This window comes from Crocodylus siamensis, chromosome 1 (assembly GCF_052110815.1).
Source record: "Crocodylus siamensis isolate JL-2025a chromosome 1, ASM5211081v1, whole genome shotgun sequence".
Taxonomy (NCBI): Eukaryota; Metazoa; Chordata; order Crocodylia; family Crocodylidae; genus Crocodylus; species Crocodylus siamensis.
In genome coordinates, this window is record NC_143395.1 from 151405296 (window position 1) to 151424894 (window position 19599).

At 43.8% G+C, this 19599-nt stretch overlaps 1 protein-coding gene across 4 annotated transcripts in view; it reads left to right on the forward strand.

The window, feature by feature from the left end:
• Positions 1-19599, forward strand: part of CDC42EP3 (CDC42 effector protein 3) — a 41380-nt gene that overhangs the window by 17046 nt on the left and 4735 nt on the right. For 2 of the 4 annotated variants that reach the window (XM_090045481.1, XM_090045487.1), the window contains exon 2: positions 14089-14137. The exons of 1 other annotated variant lie outside the window; for it this stretch is intronic. Coding sequence is in view for 1 of the 3 variants with exons in the window: in XM_090045502.1 (XP_089901628.1) it covers positions 4230-4667 (438 nt within the window). In the remaining 2 variants the exon portion in view is untranslated. Of the gene's footprint in view, positions 1-1201; positions 4817-14088; positions 14138-19599 lie in introns of those variants that run through there. One more of the 4 variants, XM_090045502.1, reaches the window with a different exon arrangement.

Genomic DNA, 19599 nt, shown 5'->3' on the forward strand with positions numbered 1-19599 from the left:
TCACAAATTGATTGAAAGCATGTTCAGGCTTGACACCAGGAGTTATTACGTCACAGTTAGTGATGCCAGGCTCTGGAATAGGCTCCCAAGGGAGGTGGTGTTCTTTCCTACCTTGGGGGTCTTTAAGAGGAGGTTGGATTGATATCTGGCTAGGGTATTATGATCCCAGCACTTGCTGCTGCCCAGGGCAGGGGATCAGACTTTATAATCTGTTCAGGTGCCTTCCGACCCTAGAAACTATGAAAATGCATCCTGTTTGGTTGCACCCAGCTTTACCAGTCAGTCCAGATCACTTTGTATCAGTGACCTGTTTCTTAACATTTACCACCCACCCCATCTGGACATCATGGCTTGGTAGTTTTCTAAGTTGGTGCTATAAATAGTAAAAGGCATAGGGCCATCTTATCTCAACATATGTGATGCTAGGTGCATACACATGTAGTAAGTCAACTTAAAATAAGGCAACTTCACTACGTTGACTTAAGTAAAGCCATGTTGGAGCATACACACCTACAGCTCCTTGACATGGTGGCAGCCATCTTCTGAGCTAAGTTGACTTAACTAATGCAATTCAAGATAACACACCTCAGAGGTGTATTATCTTGTGCTGCATTTAAGTCACCTCTGCTCCACATATGTGTGTATGCTCTGACAAATTGACTTTAAAAAGTTAAGACAGCTTAACTGTCAAAGTTAATACCTGTTTATGCACCCATTGATGCTGAGAGTTAAAAGAAAGTCAAGGGGATGTTTGAAAGCTCAGGTTAACAATGGAGGATGAAGGAACCCTCCAGGGGCCTCAGACATCCGCTCCTTCCTTCCCTCCCGACTCTTTCCCAGACTTGTAGAAGTCACCCTATCACTCCCTGCTTTATTCTGCTTCCTGGCCTCATCTTTCTTAACTGTCAGAGGAAGATTTTCTTCTGCAACTCTTAACAGGCTGATTTTAAGTTGAAATGTTAAAATAATTTATAAATATATCAGTTACCTACAATAATACTGAAACTAGAGCTGTTGAGCAAGGTTTTCACAGGAATCCCAGCACCATCTTCCACTTGAAAAGAGGTGGAGTTTATGGGTAAGTGAGGGCATTGTCTCTCTACTTTTGGAAGCAACCGTTATAATAAAGTTTATTTAACTTTTGTGTGGACTGAACCAAAGAAGAGCCACATCTAATATATCAGCATCTTAAAGGCTCACACCACTTCCTTTTGGGTCATGGTAGCATTCTCCTTTATCTGAGTGGTTCAGGGTCTGACAGTTACTCAGTAAAATAGAGGTCTTGATTATGATCCTTGTTACCCCAGCTGTATCTTGATGCAGCTCCACTGATTTAAAAAGTTACTGTACTCCCAACTGAGTTCAGAACTGGACCCAAGGATTCCAAAGGAACCATGTTGGCCTTTCAGGATAGCAAAAGAGTAGCCCCCATATGCTCACTAGTTAAACAGCTGTCACAGAATGATAAAATCTTAATGCTGTGTATATGTTTTTACATTTAACTGTATAACATAAAAAAAACTTCCGGTGAAAGCAGGGCATATGGTAGACTGCCTGTGAAAAGATACTGGATGATCTGGAAAAGGTACAGCATCTGTATTGTGAACTAAGGTGGTTTTGAAAGTAGTAAAACTTTTTTTTGTATTCCACTGAATCTTTAAATACTGAGTTTCACCAGGGAGCAAATTACTACTGCCAAGTGACTATTGCATTAGGTGCTTACAATGGAAAGTCCAGTGGTAATACTCTGACACATGGTAAAAACACTTGAGAAGGTTTTCCCTGTCTTCTCCCACCTGGGAACAGGCAATAGCCTGCAGTTTCACTATTGTTATTTATTATACTAGTATCAGTTATTGGGCTTGTTAAATCAAAGAGTAAAACAGAGAGTAGTGCGTCTTACTCAGTAGTAAGTAAGGACAATTAAAATGCACATGTTGGAAGAATCAAAATATAATGCAGATTACAGGTCTCTCTGGATTTTTGGTATTGTCAGTATTTTGGCATTTCAAATTGACCTTTCCTTTGAGCAAGAGGTTTGTGTCTTGTTTCCACAGAAATTCTTCCAGATGCCACTGATGAAATGCTGTCTTCCTGAGTCCATAGACATTTTGAAATAACTGGTTTGAGTACAGTGAGCATTCCTTGTAGTCTCACTGAGTAAATTTGTAATGAATCACCATGCAAATGTTAACTGTCTTGCTACTAATAAAAGCTTTTCTGCTAACTTCCTTTTGTTCAGAATTAGTTGATTTGTCTGAAAGGCCAGACTACATGATGTAACTCTGACATTTAAAAATGCTTCCAATGTAATTTTTTATTAAATACTTTATTTCATTTGATTTGCTCTTCAGCAAGAGAGGGCATGGAGAGGCTGTGAAAATACAAGGATTAGATCATCTGCAGAGTGGGAAGAATATGGGTCTTTAGAGTTGGGGAAAGATCTTTTTTTAAGGGAAATATATCTGTTTAATTTACAACTAGTCAGAGCTAAGAAGTATTCAGTATTCTGATGCTTTGAGTGAATTTATATAAGAATTAATCTCATTTTTTATCTCCTTCTTCCCCTATCACCGCTGTCCAAAAAATGGTCAATTGTTTTTGGAAATAATTCTGCCATTTTCCAGAGCCTTCATTTTTTAACATGACTCATGAGTGAAGTTGTAATCATGAAACCTTAATTGTATTAATTCAACTTTCTAGATGAATTGATTATAATATCTTGTGCACACCCTCCCATGTAATGTTTTGTTTATCCTATAAATATATATGACCTTTTAAGAGGCATCATCTAGAAACATGTTTATGTATGTTCCAGTAAATTTTTCCAAGTGAAAAAAGCCATAAATGTGGATTAATAACCCTTTTTTTTTCCTTATTTACCTTATGCCAGAAGGAGCTGCTGGGTTACTTTTTGACCTTCAGGTTCATATTCTGCCTTCGATTTAAAATGAAAATACAGCTTTTGCTACTCTAATTCAGGGGTAAGAGGTTATTCCTTAAGGAAAATCACGATTAGACTTGGCATAATTTATCATTGACTGTTTATCTTCAAAAAAGGCACCGGGCTAAAATAGTATGTGGTTATAGATCAATTTTAGAAATCATCCATCAGAGCAGTGTGTGGAAATTTGCATAGTGATTGCTGTATTATGCATCAAAACCTAAATGCAACACTACTGGCCTTGCAGCCAGAAGAAGTAAAAAAATTGGTTGATTGGGGTGTGCAGAAGTGAGGAGAAAAGAGTGCAAGCTGTGTGGTGTCACCTTCTTTCCCTGGGACTTTTTGGAAACACCATCACATTAGTTCTGCTGGGTCTGTCCTTTGTGGTACATTGGTTCTATTGCTCTCTACCATCCCCACCCTGGCCCTGTTGGAGCTGCTTCCTGGTGGTATCCCTGTCTGATATTAGGAATTGCTTGCTACCAGGACTACAGCAACAGCACTGAGAAGCTGACACCCTGACAAGGTGTGTGTTTCCATTCCCTGAAGTGGGAATTTGTGGGATTGGGTTCCATACTCCTTCCCAGTTGAGGAAATAGAGAATTTGTGGGATACCTGCACCCTTTCAGTGGTCATCTCTGCTGGCAGAAACAATGTGACTCTTTGTGGAAAAAGAAAAGATGCAAGCTGAGGGCTAAGGTCTGTTCCTGATTCCATCAGAGCAATACCATCAAGACTTGTAGGATGGTAGCAGTACAATAAAAAAACAGAATTTGACCCAGAATGACTGAGTCCTTGGGGTATCAAGTTTTGTTTGGTTTCCCCTGCCTGAACTAGGATATTCCAGAGTACAGGGATTGCCAGTTTCCTTCTTTTTTTTCTCTTGTGTATAATTTTTGCTGCCCAAAAAGTTTTGTTAATGCAGAGTTAAGACTTGCCTGTCACCTTCCCTAGATGTCAAGTGCAGTTCTGAAAACCAGGGAACAGAGTTAACATACCAGCCCTGCCTGACGGCTTCAGCCCTGCCACTGGTGCTGGCAGGAGTCGCTAGGGATAGGCTGTAAGTAGGTTTTGGCTAGGGCATTCCTGTAACTGCCTGCCTCTGAACGGGGCCGTGCGCTTCGGCCACCGGGACAAAAGGTGCCGACGGTGCAGCTATGCGGCAGAGACCCTCCCCCACGTGCTGTGCAGCTGCAGGCCACACGCCAAAGCCTGACAGCTGCGCCACAACGCTGTCCAGGACCGCCTGGTGCGGGCCATCCCGGCCGGGGCGGGGGAGATCTCCATGAACCGCACCGTCCCGAGCTGCGAGAGCCAGCTGCGCCCCGACATCGTCGTCACGGACCACGAGGCCAAGAAGATCGTGATGGTGGACGTCACCATCCCCTTCAAGAACCGGCGCCAAGCCTTCACGGAGGCCCGGGCTCACAAGCAGGAGAAGTACGCCCCGCTGGCCAACACCCTGAGGAGCCACGGCTACGACATGACGGTGGACACACTCATCGTGGGGACGCTCGGAGCCTGGGACCCCAGCAACGAGAGCGTCCTCGGCGCCTGCCGCGTTTCCCGCCGCTACGCCAAGCTGATGCGCTGCCTCATGGTGTCTGACGCCATCCACTGGTCCCGCGACATCTACGTGGAGCACATCACGGGCCACCGCCAGTACATTGACCCCTCCAGACCAGCCGCTGCCGGACCAGACCTGGAGGACACCGCCGCCTGAACCGCCCCCCCACCGCTTCGCTTCGCGTCGAGAGGACTTCGCCGCCACGGACGACCCCGCCCCACCCGAAGAGGACCCCCGCGATTGGACTCTGGACTGAGACGCTCGCTCCGAGCCACTTCCTTCAACATCGCGGACCACTGTAACGGGTACGTGTGTATCTATCTCCTTTCCCTCTCAGCGTCACGACCCCCCTCTCCCCCTCCTCCTCCCTCTTCCACATCCCCCCACCCCCGGGCTTAGTTGGCTAACATTGTATGGTATGTAACCTAGTCGCATTCCCCTCCTCTCCCCCTTCCCTCGATTGTTAGTCCCTCGCTCAGGCGCTTCTGTATTTCCATCTCAACTTTGTCATCTTTTTCCTGGACTCCCCATCCAAAACATCTACTAATAAAAGGAGCTAAGTGGAATGACTAAGTAAACAAATGTGCCATTCATGTGGTGTGTGCTGCGTCCCACAGAATTATCTTCCATCATTTGTTTGCAAACATTGCAATTGCCTTACACTGTGACATAGAGAGCAACTGTATTGTTGCCAGGTGTAATTGCTTGCAGTAGGTTGTCACAACCCACAGAGAAGTCGTCCGTCTGCACTCCAAGAGTGACCCTTCATGACTGTATTGAATTGTGCAAATAGTGGGGCACACTGGTCCGTTTGTGCCAAGCAGATTTGTAGCAGTCTGGCAGCACAGAGGATAGTGTGCTACAGAAAAAGTGATTTTGTTACAGAACAGCTTTTAGGAAAAGGTGAAGTCTAGTAATGCTCAAGTGGCTTATATGCAGTGTTGGCAGTGGCAGCATTCCCTCACAATTGAGGATGGTCACTCTCATTGGTCAAGTAAAGGGTGGCAAATGAATTAGACCCAATGGGAGAAGACTGCACGTGACTTGTTTTACATGAGGAGGCTGTTACACATCAGCATCCACATGGATCTTGGCACAGGAGAAACCTGTGTCCAGTGACGAGGAGATCCAGGATAACTGGGGTTGCTCAGTGTAAATGAAGCAGCAAAGTATAGGCTGGGTTTACCCAGGTAGTGTTGACTGAACACTTGTGCTACATAGCTTCTGCAGTCTGAGAAAATGATCTGACCTTTTCCCTGTCTGTACCTGTGTGCTGTGTCTTCACAGTCGGCAATTTCTACACATGCTTCTACGGTACCATTGTTACTGCACTGTCATTTAGTATACTTCCTCTTGGTTCTTCGAAGAGGAAGTACTAAATGATGGCACAGTAACAGCCCGTCCTACACCATGCTGGTGGCACATGGTTATTTTTAGCCACTACGTTGTCATAGCAACATGCTAAAAAGCGGGAGTGTGTTGCTATGATAATATAGCTGCGGCATCACTGTTTTTCCCTGCCAATGATGCGTATTGCTATGGCGACATAGCATTGTATAGACGTGCCCAGTCTTCCACGCCACATTGAAGGACAGAGTGCTCTGTCTGTAAAGGGCAGCTTGGGCCATCTCTAAGGAGAGGGCTGACCTTTGTGGGGTAGCTTGGGAATGAACTTTAAGCCTGTGTTTCCTGGTTTTCCAAGTTGTATGCAGAGGTTCTGGAGGAACCACTGCCCGTCAATCAAACATGTGAGAATTAGGATGTCACTGACACTCAGCTACAAAGCTCTGTCCCTTTCTTGGCACCTCCTGGCTGAAAAGGTCAAGGAAAGCAAGCCAAATGATAGTTGTGAGGCTGTGCGGCTGTCAGACAATCCAGAGTTGAAAGGAGTCTGAGACACCATTCATACCCTGCTTCAGAGGTGAGCGGAGAGAGGGGAGGCTCTGCCCATCGCTCTGCAGGATGGGAGTCACAGAGTTGTCCAGTGTGCTCTCCTTATCTTCCAGAGTTTACCCCATCTTCTGCTGGAATAGCAATTTAGGACTATTTCACCAGGCACATGGGCTCCAGACCAATTTGAACGTTACCAATTCCCAGAAAAGAGGGTGAGAACTAGCATGAACACATGATTCCAACTTGTACCAGCAGAGCTACCCCTACTGTGGTGCAGCAAGGGGTAGGTAGCTCTACCATAATTCAGAGTTGTACCAACAGCTCTGTTTTACAGCATTGTGATCTACTATCTCTTGAAACATCTTTTTTAAGGAATGAGAAAAGCCTGTGTGTTGCTTGCATGTCCCTCTTTTCCTGAAAGAGTTGGCAGCAGGCTTCTGTACCAGTTTGAGATCAATTGTCAGCCATGTAACCTATTTAAAGGAGTCATTTCCTTCACTCCTTAAAATATTCTTAAGTCACACTGTCAGCACTTTGAGATGAGAAAGTGATAGGTGTGACCCCTTGGTTTGATTAAATGGAATGAATTATTCTAGAAAGCTGCTGTTTATTTTCCGTGTTTGTTTCTCATGATAAACTTACATTAACTGTTTTGACTGAAGATGGAATTTGTGGCATTACGTTGATCAGTGGCAGTCATCTGCTGCTCCTTAAAGTAGGGCGGTATGCTGTGGGCGGATTTCCTGAACCAGTAATCTTTTCATGCTAATGTTGATGAGAATCACAGCTGCTCAGCTGATCATGCACATGTAACTGAGGAAGCAGATGAGGCATATGAGTTATGATGACTATCCTAAAGCTGCTGCTTATTGGAGACTTTCATTTTTACTTCCAGTGCTATTTTTCTTGACAATATTGGTAAAGTAAAATCTGTGAGTGTTCATGTTGATTTTGGACTACTTATGTGAGAGATTTCATTTTCAAAGCTAAACTTCTGCTGGCCTTCCTTTCTGGCATGGGCACATAGTGCTGTAGCAAGGTGTGGGGAGTGGGGTGACGGCCCCAGGTGCCGAAGCAAAGGGGCCCCAAGAGGTGCTACCTAGCTGAGGCAGGGTGCGGGACAGAGCTGCGAGCAGCTCATTTGCAGGGTGCAGGGATGGGAGAAGAGTGGCTCCTGCTACTGCATGCATTCCCGGACAATCATGGGGGGGTGCCCCCCAGATCTGTGCACAGGGTGAGGGTGGGCTGCCACTGTGGGCTTTGCCCTGGGTGCCAAACTTCATTGCTACTGCACTGCAAGCACAGCAACAAATGTGCTTAATGCACATTTAGAAAGCTGCCGAGAGCAGGATTTATTTGAACCCATAGTACACCTTAAACTGTCCAGTTAGTTTCTCAGATGGCCTTGTTTGAGCTCTGGTCCTTCAGCACATCAGCAGATAGATTCCTCTGGTGGGTCATGTAGTCCTGAGATGCATTTTAGCCAAAATAATAAGGTAAGAGCTGTCATATGAGCCACAAGTGAGCATTAATCAATTTTATTTTATATATAAGTCTCTCCCATCTCCCCTAAACTGGCTCAGGATTGATTTTAGCAACCATCTAGACCCCATTTCCCCACTCACGAAGCAACTCTTAAAATTACAAATGAGCAATGCATCAAAAGCTGGAAGATCATGAGATGCAGGCCCTCTCTCCCCCTAGTTTTTATGTCTATATCCATATCTATATCTAAATATAAAACTAGGGGGAGAGAGGGCCTGCATCTCATGATCTCAGTTCAAACAGCTTCTAATATGGCATTCTTACCTTTTATTAAATCCTTTTAAGACATACTAGTTTTCCAAATAACATAAATAAGCATAATAGCATTTGAAGATTTTTGAAATACCGCCTATTGAACAGTAAAATAAACCATTCAGCCTTTAACCATATAGTAGTGTTATCACCCATCTCTTAATATTTCATGATGTTCCCTTCATTGTGGCTTCCAGAAAAAGAGAACAGGATTTGTGTATATTTAATTATTTAAAATCGGGCCAGCTGGTCTTTTGAGAAGCAGTATCTGAGGTGCCATTATTTGTATATAGAGACAAAACACTCGAGCATAATTTAATGTCAGTGGGTCATTCTAGGAAAAAATGTTACGAAGTCTATTCAAGATCAGGCATGTAAGTCAGTAGAACACAATTCGTTATGAAGTCAAGGTTCCTGTTACCGAACGAATTGTCTAGGTAAGTAACAAGAATTGCGTTGATTTTCTGGCATGATGCATTCATATTAGTAAAATCAAAGGCAAATTCATAGGTGATAGTGACTGATGTACTAAAGCTACAGAAGTAGCTACACAAATGTGTGACATGTCTTTCACTTGCCCGAGAATTAGACTGTGGTATGTTATGATTTCAGTCTTATGTGTATATGTATGTCCAGTCTTATGCTTGCATATGTAACTCTAATTGAAGTCATTATGTTGAGAATGCAGCATTAGCCCTGCTGTGAATGCATACTTTCTTTTCTGGTGGTCCCTGTTCTATATAATAATGATGAGAATAGACTGTTCTAAAGGTATTCACTACTGACACTGAATTGTACATGGGTGGTTGATAAAAAGCTTAGTGATTGGGAAGTGGTGCAGAACTTGATTAAGAGGTTTTATTAAAAACTTTGTTAAAACTGATATAAAGAAAGAATTTGTAGTCCATTACAAGGGTTCTTTTCTGTCACTCCTACTATCCTATGGTTATTTCTCTCTTCTTGATAGGTGCTGAACTCTGTAGGAAAGGGAAGAGGCTTCTTTATTTTCATTAAGTAGGTCATTCCCAATTGGCTTATTTTTCATAGCTCTCCCACTTTTTTTTTTTTGTCATTCTTAATGTAGAATGGGTATTTGGGCCTTAAAGCTTCATCCAGACTAGTTTCTCAACCTTTTCAGGATGGCATACTGAAAAGCGAAGTGAAAAATGTCTGCAGTTTTCCTTTATGTAGACTGTAAAGGAGGGAACTATGATGTTAAAAAAAATCATTGATGACAAATATAGCTTATAGAATTTGCCAGAGGTTGATGGAGAATACTTTACCTGAAGGTTAGGGGTGTTCAAGAAGTAGGGAAGCAAGGGCTTTTTTGATTTAGACTGTGGTGAAACTTCCTCTGTCTCATGAGATCTTAGATTGCCTTTTATGCCCCCAATTTTGCTGGCACAACTTTGGTTCAATAGTAGTAGCAACAGTGGGAGTCCTTGCGTGGACAGCTGTGTGGCTCCAGTTCTCATTTTCAACACCAAAATAAGATTAACAGCACAGTGCTGGAAAAGGTTGCCATAGCCAGAAAGCCAGTAGTGTTCCAGCTTCCTCAGGCCAATTTTGCCTATATACTTGTACCAGTTTAATTGGTCCATGATGCTGTACTGATTTGATTAAACTGATGCAGTTTTGTCTGGTATGTAAACCAAGGCTGGGTGCATTTAATACAATGACATTTTTCCTTATATTTTTCTTCTCAATTTAGTTTCTTGTCAGAATAACAGCATTTTTTTCCCACCTTAAAATATTTGGGTTAAAATGAGCAATGTATCCTGCTCTCTAATCTGGATCTAGTAGTCTGTAGCAGTGCTCCACTTACACCCTCTCCTGGCTTTTGATTCATTGCTCATTAGGCACCTGTTTTTAAAGTGAAAAGAAGAATTATGATGTTCTGGAAAGATAGCAGTTAGAAACTATGAAGTGCAGCAAAGTGAAGGTTAAGGCATCAGAGATGTCTATAGCAGCTTAGGCTAAGACAAACAAGGATGTGTTTAAGAACATTAGAAAAAAAGTTAAGAGGTGTTGAAAATACTTCAGGAAGGTCAGAACACTTTTTTGTTTGGTGTGAGTGGAAAAGTGGGATGAAAAACACTCTTCCATGGAAGAGGATGAACTATAGACAGATGGTAATGAAGGAGGAAGTTCATCAGGGGGTGCCCATCAGGAATGTCCATCAGGGATACATATTTTAAAATACTGTACCCAAGAGATTAAAGAGCTGTCTGAGGAGATCATTGGCATACTGATGTAAATTTGCAATACATCTTTGAATACTAGGGAATATTGGAGAAGACTGAAAATGGCTAAAGTTGTGCTGTTACAGAAAAAGGAGCAAATGGGATGACCCCAAGTCATTCCAACTTGGTTAGCATGATTCCATTCCCCAGCAAAAGAATCAAAATGGCTAGAAGGGATTCAAAGAATTAAAGAGTATTTATTAATAGAACCAGTCTGCATGGTTTTATGAAAAAGGCAACTTTTCAGACAAACCTGAAATCATTTGTTTTTGTTGAGGTTTACAGGTTTGATTGATTAAAGGTAACTGGGTCAATGCAAAGCATTTGACTTTTATTGCCACTTCGCAGTCTGACTTTAAAAATTAGCACAATACAATCTCAATCAGGCACATGTTAACTGTACTGAGAACTGGCTCACTGAAAGATCTCAAAGCAAACTGCAGAGTTGAATGGAGGTTCTGCAGGTTTGTCCTGAAATTAATGCTATTCAGCATTTTGACGAGCAAACTGGCAGTAAACATGAAAACATTGCTGATAAAACTTTTCAGATGACGCAGATTGGTGCAGTGGTGGATTAATGAGGAAGACAGGGCAGTCGAGCAGAGAGACCTGGATTGCTTGGTAAGCTGAGCATGTTCAAATAAGGTGTGTTTGAATTCATCCACATGCAAAGTCATACATCTCTGAACAAAGGCGGCAGGCTGCACTGGCAGACTGGGAGGCTGTATCCTGGAAAACAGTGATATTGAAAAGAAAAAAAAGCTCCACCTGAGCTCTTCCAGACTTGGCCTACATTTAAGTTTTTCCGGCAAAGCTAACCTTTTAGCTGTATGGGGCAGGAGGGACAAACCAGACAGTAGAGAGGAGGAAGAGAGGTGATCTTGACTGAGCATCAGGGCTAGAATGCTGCCTGTAGTTCTGGTGCCCACAGTTTTTTGGAAAGGAGCTACAAACAAGATGGGATGTTTAAGAGTTATAACAGGGGTATCAAAATCACCTGGGCCCCTGGCACCAGACCTGGGACTCCTTGCAGGCTGTATATAGCCTTGGGTGTGAGGGCTGCTGCAGTGGCCACCACCATGGCAGCAGCAGCAGCAAGGGATCCAGCAGTAGCAACATGGGGGCCAATGGAGGCAGTAAGCTTGAGGGAGTGAGTCTGGGGGTCTAGCAGCAAGCTGAACTATGTCTAGTGAGGCTAAAGGGTCCCTGATTTCTGTGGCAGGCTGCACCCTGAAATGTCCAGGGGCCCAGCAGTAGTCTGGCAGGGTGGAAAGAGGGGCTCTGCAGGCTGGATCTAGCCCATGGGCCACATGATTGACACCCCAGTGTTACAGCGAGCATTTTTTATTGAGCACCATCTGTTCAGTTCACCAGAACAAAACCTGTGAGTTGGCTGGATGAGTGTGTCACTTTCTGCAGAGGAAATCCTGGATGCCAGGGGGGCTCTTCCACCCAAGAGAAAGGCATAAGCCAAGTGAACGACTGGAAGGCGATACCAGCCATTCTTGTTAGAGGCAAATGACTAATTTGTGAGTGAGGGTAATTTGAACAGTTACAACAAACAATCAAAGAAAGTGAAATGGAGAATCCCTCTCAGTTTTCAAAGTCAGGACCAGATGTCTTCTGGGAGGCATGCTTTAGTCAAGCTCAAGTGTATTGGGCTTAACATGAGGTAATATATTAATGACTTCTGATAAGCAAAGGTCAGACTAGATGATCTAATGGCCCCTTCTCCTCTTAATTTATGAAAGTATATATATTTTCACATTTAATTTTGTTGCAATTAAGAGCATAAGCTGGAAAAGGGGTCTCCTGCATCATTTTTGGGCACTCGTATAATCCTATATATGTGTATGTAAAAGATGATAGCTTAACCAGATGCAAAAAAGGGACTGGATAATTTCTTGGCAGAAAGGTGCCTCAATAGCTATTGAGTATGGGAGCTGGGGCCACAGCCTCTGAACCAGAACTTCCTAGACCCTGAGTGCTGGAGGCTTCAAGTGACAGGAGCGGTGGGAAAAGACCTGGTCATATACCCTGTTTACTCTTCTTTCAGCAGCTACTCTCTGCCACTGTGCAACACGGGCAGGATGCTGGGCAAGATGCACTTCTAGTCTGACCTAGTAAATGGCAGCTCTTATGTTCATACATTTACTAAGCTGTGCTTTCAGATCTGTTTGGTGTTTTATCTCCCACTACTCTTATTGCAGGCCTGCCCTAGAACCTGCTGTTCTGAAACTTCTGTTTTCCAACCTAAATTAATAGTCCATGTTCAATGAATTGTATATTCAATCATATTATTATTTATAATAATTCAGTTGAAATTCCCTAGTGTAGCTGAAATTAATCCCAAAGCTTTGTACTGTTTTACTTGTACCAATATGCCCACATGGGTATGGCTTCCTGTTATGAATGTGGTTGTTCTAGCATAAAAGGCACAGTTTATATCTATATAGGATTGTACCTGTATAGCTACACTTGTAAGAAATGGCATCATGAACCAGAAGTTACCACTAGAAAATATCTGTTTAAACCAGGCAAACTTCTAGATTTCAAATATAACACAGTGCTGTCATCTAATAGTTGCTAACTCAGTGACTAAAATAACAGATTCAAGATGTGTGAAATAATCACTCATTTTCAGTGGCATGAGTAAACTTTATCAGACTGTTGAGTGTTTTAGTTTGTGGGGGTTTTTTCTAGTGTGGTTTCATTCATTTGAAGGGAAAATGATGAAGGATTAAAATAGTTGAATAACCTTGCAAAAGCTATGTATTTTTCATTCGTAATATAATTTGGAGGGAAGGGGGAAATAGAAGAATGGAAAGCATGTGGAAAGAGAGGCTCTGCACCCCACATCTACCATTGACTATGCTTGCAGTTGAACTATTTTATCTCCTGTTCAAATGCACTACCCTTTGCTAGTATATTTTTTCATGATGTTTTCTGAGGTGAAGCACACAGGAAATGAAAATGGTAAGGGACAAAATCTATATAGAGGGATTTCAGCACTTTGAGAAAAGAAGAAAAAAGGGAAAATGCCTGATAAAGTTCCATTTTACATTTATGACTTTTCATGTATACCAGACATTTGAAGCCTTTTGTGTTTCACAAGAGAGATACTCATTTGAGACTCTCAGGGAATGGACTGTGACTTTTTTGCATGTATTCATGTGCCTTTTTTCCCTGGTATTTTTAGTCTGAAAATTCCAAGCGAAAGTGGGACAGAAAGGGTTGCAGCTTGCTCTGAGATGGGCAGGGTGATCAGAGTTGCATAAATCGCCTGAGCTGAAATGAAGTGGGAATTGGCCTGATTCTTACCTGGATAATGAAATCTGCTGCACTCCCCCCACCCTAATCAAAAAGGTGTAAACTCTTTGCAGGGGGAACAATAAAAGAAAGGACATCTAAACCAATCAAAGACATTAACTTTGATGCAAGGCAGTTCAAAGTTTCAGGAAATTAATTCAAACTAAACAAGCCAAAGAAACTATCACTAATAACTGATTTGGGTAGAGCCACTCAGAAATAGGCCTTGATTTAATAGGGGGTGTTGACTTTTCTGAGAAGAGGTTGGAGGCTATATAAGCACAAATTATATGGTCTGGCCAATAAATAAATACATCTCTTCTCTAATTTTCCAGGAGCTGCTGCCTGATACAGATATCTAGAAAGGTTTTCAAAACAAGAGAGGTAAGTATGTGCTGTACAGTTTTTACTATAGCAAAGGATTTGTCTAGACTCTGGTTGACAAAGATGTGTCTTTGTCTTGACTTCAGCCACCTGAGGCCAGCTCTGGATTGTATTGCTGTGTCTGTACCAATGCAAACCTATAGCATGGACCAGATAAGCCACAGTTTGCATTATAATCTAGCCTGTTTTCATGCAACCAGGGTTAAAATGCAACCAGTGCAGGTAGTAGTCTGGCCAGCTTGTTTTGCACAAGTTCATTTATTAGGGATGGCTGGCTGCTACAGTTACCTAGTCTGAATAAGGCCTAAGAATTGTAGAACATTACCATAGCCTCTCAATTCTGATTTGAGTAATGCATTTTCGGTACAACCGGCATGTAATTTTTCATGATTGGTCTACTGTGTTTTATCTTTGTAAACTTTGCACGCCCGCCCTGTATACTGTTGATACTGTTTTTCCATGGAGTTCATTGGTGGTATGCTGCTTTGAAACAGTGTTATTACTGCATTTTCTTATGTTTGACAAAGAGGAGAGTGTTTGTGTTGCAAGGCCTAAGGCATCTATTTGTTTCGAGATTAAGAAAAGGAAACTGTGTTCCTGTGGTCAGGGCTTCAAAAGCATTCATCTGGTGACTAAGCCCTTGCCTATGTTACACTGTTCTGCCAGTAGAGCTATGTCATTTAAGTCCACAAAAAGATCATACCTTACCACTGATGTAGCTATATAGGCAGAGCCACCAGGGTGGACACAGCCCTTGTAGCCAAAGACAGCCTACTGCCAGAGCTTTTGTTATTCGGGGGCTGTGGTGCACACTCTGGCAGCAGAAAAATTGCTTCTGCTGACAAACCTGTATCCAAACCTGGGAGCCTGTCTGTCTCAGTACTGTTGCTGCAGTGAAAGTAGCAATAGCCTTTGAAGTGCAGCTGTAGCCTAAGTGGAAATCTGGCTCTAGCTAGTGCAGAGACATATCTAGCTAGTGCAGGCACACATCCAGAAGGGGCCAGCAGGAGACTGCATGCTTAGGGGCAACCAACACAGGTTCATCAGTGGCAGGTCCTGTCAGACCAACCTGGTGGCCTTTTACAATCAGATCACCAGATCATTAGATGCAGGGGTAGCAGTGGATATAGTCTTCCTGGACTTCTGGAAGGCTTTTGACACTGTCTCTCACCCCGTTCTCATTAAGAAACTGGGGGGCTGTGGTGTAGACACCCACACAGTCAAATGGGTCACCAACTGGCTGGAGGACCGCACCCAAAGGGTGGTAGTGGATGGGTCCTTCTCAACCTGGGAGGACGTGGGCAGTGGGGTTCCGCAGGGCTCGGTCCTCGGGCCCGCACTGTTCAACGTCTTCATCAGTGATTTGGATGAGGGGGTAAAAAGCACCCTGTTCAAATCTGCTGATGACACTAAGATGTGGGGGGACGTGGGCACACTGGAAGGATGCAACAGGCTACAATCAGACCTAGGCAGGTTACAAGGGTGGGCGGATGAGAATCGGATGAGTTTCAACACAGACAAGTGCAAGGTGATGCACCTCTGGAGGAACAACCGGCACCATACCTATGGGTTAGGGAACTCCCCTCTTGTCAGCACGGAGGCGGAAAAGGATCTTGGGGTCATCATTGACTCCAAGATGAACATGGGCTGGCAGTGTGGAGAGGCAGTCAGGAAGGCCAACCGCACCTTGTCATGCATCCACAGATGCATCTCGAGCAGGTCCAAAGAGGTGATCCTACCCCTCTATGCGGCACTGGTCAGGCCATAGCTGGAGTACTGCGTCCAGTTCTTGGCACCACACTTCAAGAGGGATGTGGACAGCATGGAGAGGGTCCAGAGGAGGGCCACTCGTGTGATCAGGGGGCAGCAGGGCAGGCCCTATGAGGAGAGGCTACGGGACCTGAACCTGTTCAGCCTCCAGAAGAGAAGGCTGAGGGGGGGTCTTGTGGCCTGTTATAAACTAGTCAGGGGGGACCAGCAGGCATTGGGGGAGTCACTGTTCCCCTGAGCACTGCCAGGAGTGACCAGGAATACCAGTCACAAGCTGGCAGAGGACAGGTTTAAGCTAGACATCAGGAGGTGCTACTTCATGGTCAGGGCGGCTAGGGTCTAGAACCAACTTTCAAGAAAAGGTGCTGGCTCCTATCCTAGGGGTGTTTAAGAGGAGGCTAGATGAACACTTTGCTGGGGTCGTTTGACCCCGGTACTCTTTCCTGCCATGGCAGGGGGTCGGACTAGATGATCTCAAGAGAAGCTTGAGAAAGTCCAGAGGAAAGCCACGCGCATGATCAGAGGTCAGGAAAACAGATCTTACATTGACAGGCTGAGAGACATGGGACTCTTTAGCCTGGAAAAGCTTAGGCTCAGGGGTGATCTGTTGGCCACCTATAAGTTTATCAAGGGTGACCACCAGGATCTGGGGGAACATTTGTTCACCAGAGCGCCCCAAGGGATGACGAGGTCGAACGGTCACAAACTCCTGCAAGACCGTTTCAGGCTGGACATAAGGAAGAATTTCTTTACTGTCCGAGCCCCCAAGGTCTGGAACAGCCTGCCATCAGAGGTGGTTCAAGCACCTACATTGAACACCTTCAAGAGTAAATTGGATGCTTATCTTGCTGGGATCCTATGACCCCAGCTGACTTCCTGCCCTTTGGGCAGGGGGCTGGACTCGATGATCTCCCGAGGTCCCTTCCAGCCCTAATGTCTATGAAATCTATGAAATCTGCTCAGGTCCCTTCCGACCCTAGAAACTATGAAACTATATCGTCTTAAATTTTACAGAATGTCTGGTTATTTTTTTTATTTCTTACCCTGATGTAGATTGAGAGAACTCCCCACGTCCCATTGCCAAGTGTGAAAGTGTTCACTGGTACAGGTTCCTTGCAGTTTCTTTTTATGGAGTTGTCATTTTGTGAAGGGCAGACCCACTCTCTGTGTCAGGCAGGAGGTGGGGCAAGGTGGCACTAAAGAGTGACTAGTTCAGAGAAGCATGAACCTTCATGGTCAAGAACCAATTTTTGTCTGATATTATATATTTCATAGACATTCAGGCTGGAAGAGACCTTGGAAAATCATTGAGTCCAGTCCCCCATCCAAAGGGCAGGAAGTCAGCTGGGGTCATAGGATCCTTACAGGCTGTGGCTTCCAAATTCTCATGCCTCTCTGAACCAGTCTTAAGGTACCATGTGGCCTGGTGTCAGAATAACACCCCCCCCTTCTCTCTGTCGCCCTTAGCTCTGCCAGCAGCATCAGTGGGACTGACATGGGTGGATGAGTTGTACTGGCTGTTCAGGGAGCAGTGACACTTAGGAGGATTGCCATCTTCATTGCTTGTGTGGGGAAGGTTTTGAGCAGCAAGAAGCAAAAGTAGGCATTGGAGTTCCCCACAGGAGAGGAAACTACAAACACACTGAGTGCTGGAAAAGTAATGGAGACTCATTCCTGACACAAACCAGCTCTTACCTCCCAGCTGCTGGTGTTTAAAGGGGATGGGAAGAGTTTGTGATTTCATAGAAAAAGTGGTGGAATCTCCAGCCTTGGAGGTTTTTACGACCAGGCTAGACAAAGCCTTGCTTGGGATGATCTAGTTGGGAATGGGCCTGTTTTGAGTAGGAGGGTGGACTAGATGACCTCCTGAGGTCCCTTTTGACCCTAATTTTCTATGATTCAATGCTTGGTCTAAACACAACAGTGCCACCTTAACTAAAAGCATTAATTTTGGTGAACAGGAATAACTTCAGTGTCTAAGATGTCTTATGAGAAAGAACTTGTGTTTCATCCCTGGCAAATCAGCCTTGTTGAGATCTTCGAGCCCTCCCTGAAAATAGAATTGAGGAGCTGGGAGTTGGGCTGCCTCTGGCCTTGCTAAATGGGCTCCTGCCTGCCTCCACTTACTGTCTTCTGGTGCCCGTGACCCTGGGCCTCCATTGGGCCAAGTGTTGTATCACCAGAACAATACCTTGAGCCTTGTTTGCTTCCAGCTGGTAGCCTTAGTCCTTAAGCTGCCTCCTGTCAAATTTAAGATGTAGCTGTGAGGTAAACTGAGGTTGTAGATGAATGGGTTAGGAGCCTGGGGTTCATGAGGCAGGTAAAAGATGTCTGTGGCAGGATGGTTTAAGACTTGAAAATGAAGAGTTGCATCTGAATTAAAGTTTTCCACTAGTGCTGAGAGCTCCCAAGCCTGGCCTTACATGAGAGCTGGAGGTCTGCTGTTGAAAACTTCAGAGAAAATCCTTCTACCAGTTTGTTTTTTAAGTTCTTTTAGTGCTTACTAATAACCTCTGGCTACAGCATTTGAGCTAAGCACTTTGTTTTCTGGCATTCACATAGGTAAAGAATTGAGTTGTGCTGAGTCAAAAGTGTGAATCTTGTGCAGTTAAGACTACAAAAGAAAGTGAAGTTCGAGCTGGGCCAGCTTTGCATATGCAGTTTTGCACTGAGAGTAAACTGAGGTCCCAGTGTGTTTCTTCTTGAATGAATGAGGGGCATAATAGATTGACAGTATAAAACACTGCCTGCAAAACCTGGGGGCCCAGCTTGGTGAGCTGACCTAACAACACAAAGGAAATGATAAATCTCAAGTGAACTTGATGGCACTGTACATGAATAGCATCCTTTTCTCTTTAATATCAATTTGCAGTACTTGTTTTGTTAAATTTAATGCTGATCGATGCAAACAATATGCAGCTTGACAGACTTAATGTTGCTGTGAGAACCTGTGGTCTAATGCTATTGTTTATAGTGGAGTTTAGGTAGGGATGTATTTTGTTTCATCCTTTCTTTATTTCTTTAAATGTATCCTGCAATGTTAACTGTGCCATTCTTCTGTATTTATTTATACTCAAGTGCTAGTGGCAACCAGAGTTAAGACTGTCATTGCAAGAGTCTGTTTCCCATTGCTTAGTTACCTTCTAAAATATTGCCTTCAGGAAACCATAGAGAATCACCGAGGACAGATATACAGAAAATGGAGCACAGGTCCAATGAAGTCTTTTACAAAGGTGCACATTTTTGCTGCCAAACTGCACACCTTAACCAGACTCCTAAAAGTTTCTATGGTGGTAACCTTAGTGCTCCCAGCAGCTAGCACATCATTATGTGTTCTTACCATTTGAGAAGATGCGGGATGGAGAGAGGTTATGGACTCAAACATCTTTGAAACATCCATCCACAAAAGTGCTGCACTCTCTGGGGGCTTTGCCACATGTATACTTGGCATATGTTAACTGCATTTGAAATAAACCAAGCGTTCAAGTAGTAAAACACAGGCTAAATGCCATTACAGTGTAGCAAAGTTAGGACTTTTCCTGCAAGAAGTATCTCCAGATTGTATTACTTCCATGGAGCTGTTGAACAATCAGGAGGCTCCAGTGTGATGCCAAGGCTAGAGTTAAAAAAAAAAAAAAAAAAGAGAGAGCATTTTGTTGGTCCCATCCCTTGCAGCATACTGGACTCTTCAG